Source organism: Olea europaea, unplaced genomic scaffold (genome assembly GCF_002742605.1).
Source record: "Olea europaea var. sylvestris unplaced genomic scaffold, O_europaea_v1 scaffold4051, whole genome shotgun sequence".
In the NCBI taxonomy this organism is placed as follows: domain Eukaryota; kingdom Viridiplantae; phylum Streptophyta; class Magnoliopsida; order Lamiales; family Oleaceae; genus Olea; species Olea europaea.
Genome location: NW_019260164.1, coordinates 23,475 through 27,118, shown reverse-complemented (window position 1 = coordinate 27,118; position 3,644 = coordinate 23,475). Strand labels below are relative to the sequence as shown.

The window sequence follows — 3,644 nt, the reverse complement described above, 5'->3', positions numbered from 1 at the left end:
CTAAAACGTTGGAAGATGTAGGCGAGGAGTATTTTTTGGATCTTGTTCAAAGAAGTCTTATTTTGGTTCAAAGGAAAGGGTCTAATGGCAAAATTAAAACATGTAGAATTCATGATCTCTTATGGGACCTTTGCGTCAGAGAAGCTCAAAAAGAGAATTTTTTCCATGTCATTAAAAAGAGTGTCGATGAAATTTATCAAGACACTGGTATGTGCCGTGCAAGTATTCATGTTGAGAAGAATTCTCTATCATTTTCGGACAGTGTGCAATTTTACCATGCAACTAAAGGTTGGGGCATAGAGCCTCGTTTCCGTGCAAGTTCTATAGGTTCTAGGCCACTTAAAGTTCTTTTCAATTCTAGGCGACTTAGAGTACTGCATATGGAGGGAATTCATCCTCTCCTAAAAATGGAACAATTGGTTAAATTGAGGTACATCTATTGCTTCCCTCAAATGTCCACTGCATCAATATATAAACTTCGAAATCTCCAAACAATAGTTTGTTTGGATGATTATGGGTCCATTGAACTACCACCAGAAATATGGGTGATGCCACAATTGAGACATGTCATGTTGAATGCTTCTGTACATCTTCCTGATCCTCCTATTTCGGAAATTGAGGGAGAAGAAAATTCTATTGTTGTTCTAGAAAATCTACAAACCCTCTCGAGGATATATAATTTTAGGTTGACGGAGGAGGTCCTCAAAAGAATTCCAAATCTACGGAAATTGGCTGTCCATTATGATTCTATTGAGGTGGCCAGTTGGGAAATATACTGTCTCCATAATCTTGCGCGTCTGATTAAACTTGAATCATTAAAATGTTGGCTTACATATACGTTCCCCTGTTTCCTAGCGCATGTCACTTTTCCAACGTCACTCAAAAAGTTGACTTTAGAAGGCACGGAACTTCATCCCAAAGATAATCTCAAACTTCATCCCGAAGAATTGAAGATTCTTGGTAAGTTGCCCAATCTGGAAGTGCTGAAATTGAAAAACTGTGCCTTCAATGAACTAGAGTGGGAACCAGATGAAGGAGAATTTCTCAAATTGAAATTTCTGCTGTTAGACGACGTTCATCTGAAGCACTGGAGAGCTGAGAGTACCAACTTCCCGAGTATCGAGCGCCTAGTCATTTCGATCAGGTCTTGCAAAGAGCTGGATGAGATCCCTAGTGGTTTTGGGGAAATTTCAACTCTTCAATCCGTTGAGTTGTGTGGCTGTGGAGATTCAATCGTAGAATCAGCAAAGAAAATAGAAGAGGAACAATTGAGTTGGGGAAACGATGCCTTCAAGTTACATATTCAGAAGTTCTAAATGTGCAGAGTTTCAAAGTTGTCCATTCCAATCATTTACTGGTACCATTTTCTTTTGTGAACCTTTTCCATTTTCAATTTGGCTTTCTTGTGTTCATCTACATTCTTACTTTCTCTCCTCTGAATTTATACAGTCTGCAGTTCGAGATATGGGAGTTCAGTTTAAGCCAACTTCGATTCAGTTGCTGTGCATTAGAGTGCAATTAAGTTTCTCTAAAGTCTGTACTGTACAACCATGATTTCATTTAGTGTCCTCGTTTGTCTATGTACTGTACAACCATGGTTTCATTTAGTGTCCTTGTTTGTCTATGTACTGTACAACCATGGTTTCGTCTCTTTATTTGAGGTTTTCGCATGATTTTATCAATATTATTGATAAATGTTGTTGAGATAATTAACCTTTATACTTGTGTGATTTATGTATCATTGTTCTTGTCATTACAGAATTTCTAGTTTCTGTGTAATACTGTTGTTGATAAATAATTAGGAATTATTCTATTAATTATAGTGTCACAATAACCAATTTCTACTTACAATTGTGGAGTATTTCAGATAATAATTTGATGATTAAACTGTGGATTATTTCAAATAATAATTTGATGATTGAACTATGGAGTATAGAGATTGTACAATTAAATTTTTTTCTTTTTTTTTTAGAGAATAGACCTAATCTCGCTTGTCATGTTTTGTGTTGGTACATTTGGCCCCTATATGGTAGATACTAAAATTAATATTTTAATTTAAGCCAATATTTTAATTCAAGTTAAAGACAACAATTAATTTTAATCACATATTTTATGTGAATCACACAATTCATCCACTTGTATCTAAATTTACTAATAATCTGATTTTAATCCCACCAAACGAGGGCTTAAAGTATGTTCATTAATTTCATGCTTTTGCTCAATCCATCAAAGTCATATTCATGGGAAGCGTTCAATGGACAAATGTATTTGAACAAATATATTTGACGAATAATCTTAACCCGCAAATTAGATTAATTTATGGTATAGAGCTAGAGTAAAAAAGAAAAATAATAATAATAATAATAATAATAATAATAATAATAATAATAATATGATGTGATTCGGCTTTGGCGCCAAACGACCAAGGATTTGATGAATGTTGGAGGGCAGCTAAGGACAAGATTCAAGCTTCATTCGGGCCAACAAAACCGTATAAATGTGTGGTCAAATTATGGAGTTCTAAATGGTGGAGTCAATCAGCCAAAGTCCTAGATTTGTATTGAGGTCGAAGGCCAAAAACCAAGCGAATCAACTTGTGGGAAGAAACCAAATCTGAGCCAAAAAAAAAAAATAATAAAACAACAAAACTGGAAACCATGCAGTCACACAGTGGAAGATTGGCTGCGATCACACAGCTAGCACCAGGCCGAGAGCAACTGGGCAGCAACCGGCAGTTCCTTGTGACCACAAACAAGGAAGGAAATGGTGGGGTCGCACCGTTCAAATTTTGGATGGATTTTTCCCAAATGTGCGTGGAGTCCTAAATTGATTAAATTACTTATTTTTGGCAAGTTTTAGGTTTCTAGGATTCTTAATTCCGTTTTGCCATATTTTAGGTGATATTTTGTGAACTTTAAAATTATTATTTTCCTTTCTATTACTTCTTAGGGTTTTTATATAAATAGGAGTTTATTTTCATATTGTAATACAAGACTTTTGAATTATGAATTATTGAATGGAGGATTTTCTCTCTCAAGGCGTGATGCTTTAAAATGCCGAACTTATCAAGATTTAATCATCTTGTGGCATTCAAACATACCGGGTGCGATATCATTATTTTGTAATTAAGAGGTCATTGGTTTAATATACCTTTGGTTGCTTAATTCACTATTTCGGAATTCAAATCCACAAATCCGGATGAGATTTCAAAATTAGGTGATTAAGAGGTCGTTCGTTTCATATACGTTCGGTTGTTTGGTTCACTTTTGTGGGTCGATTCCTAAACCTTGGTCGTAATTGGGTGTTCTTGGGATCCGATGTCAATATCCTGTGGGTTCGATAGCGACCGTGCTAACTAAGTTCGCATCATAATAATACTAATAAGTGATGGGAAATGAAAAAATTGTAGTCTTCTGCATGCTCCTCCAAAGCATCATCTTCAAAATTGATTAAATTGAGTACCAGCCTCCCATTGGGCCTGTGTGCTTCAAAATACTCACGGCGCTTCACTTTTTCTTCGTTGATAATCTCTGATATTCAATCTCCCATTACTCATGTAATACTTTTTCATCACCCACGATGTGTGAGATGGAAAATTTAAAGTTAGATCTATGCCCTTACATTAGATTTATTTAGGGGTTAAG

At 35.5% G+C, this 3,644-nt stretch overlaps 1 protein-coding gene across 1 annotated transcript; it reads left to right on the top strand.

Annotated features, from left to right (window-relative positions):
• Positions 1-6: 6 nt before the first annotated feature.
• Positions 7-1,753, top strand: LOC111387484 (putative late blight resistance protein homolog R1B-8). Its single transcript, XM_023012038.1, has 2 exons — positions 7-1,357; positions 1,450-1,753. Exon 1 carries the CDS (start codon positions 210-212, stop codon positions 1,314-1,316), a length of 1,107 nt encoding a protein of 368 aa, XP_022867806.1. The 5' UTR covers positions 7-209; the 3' UTR covers positions 1,317-1,357; positions 1,450-1,753.
• The last annotated feature ends 1,891 nt before the right edge of the window (positions 1,754-3,644 follow it).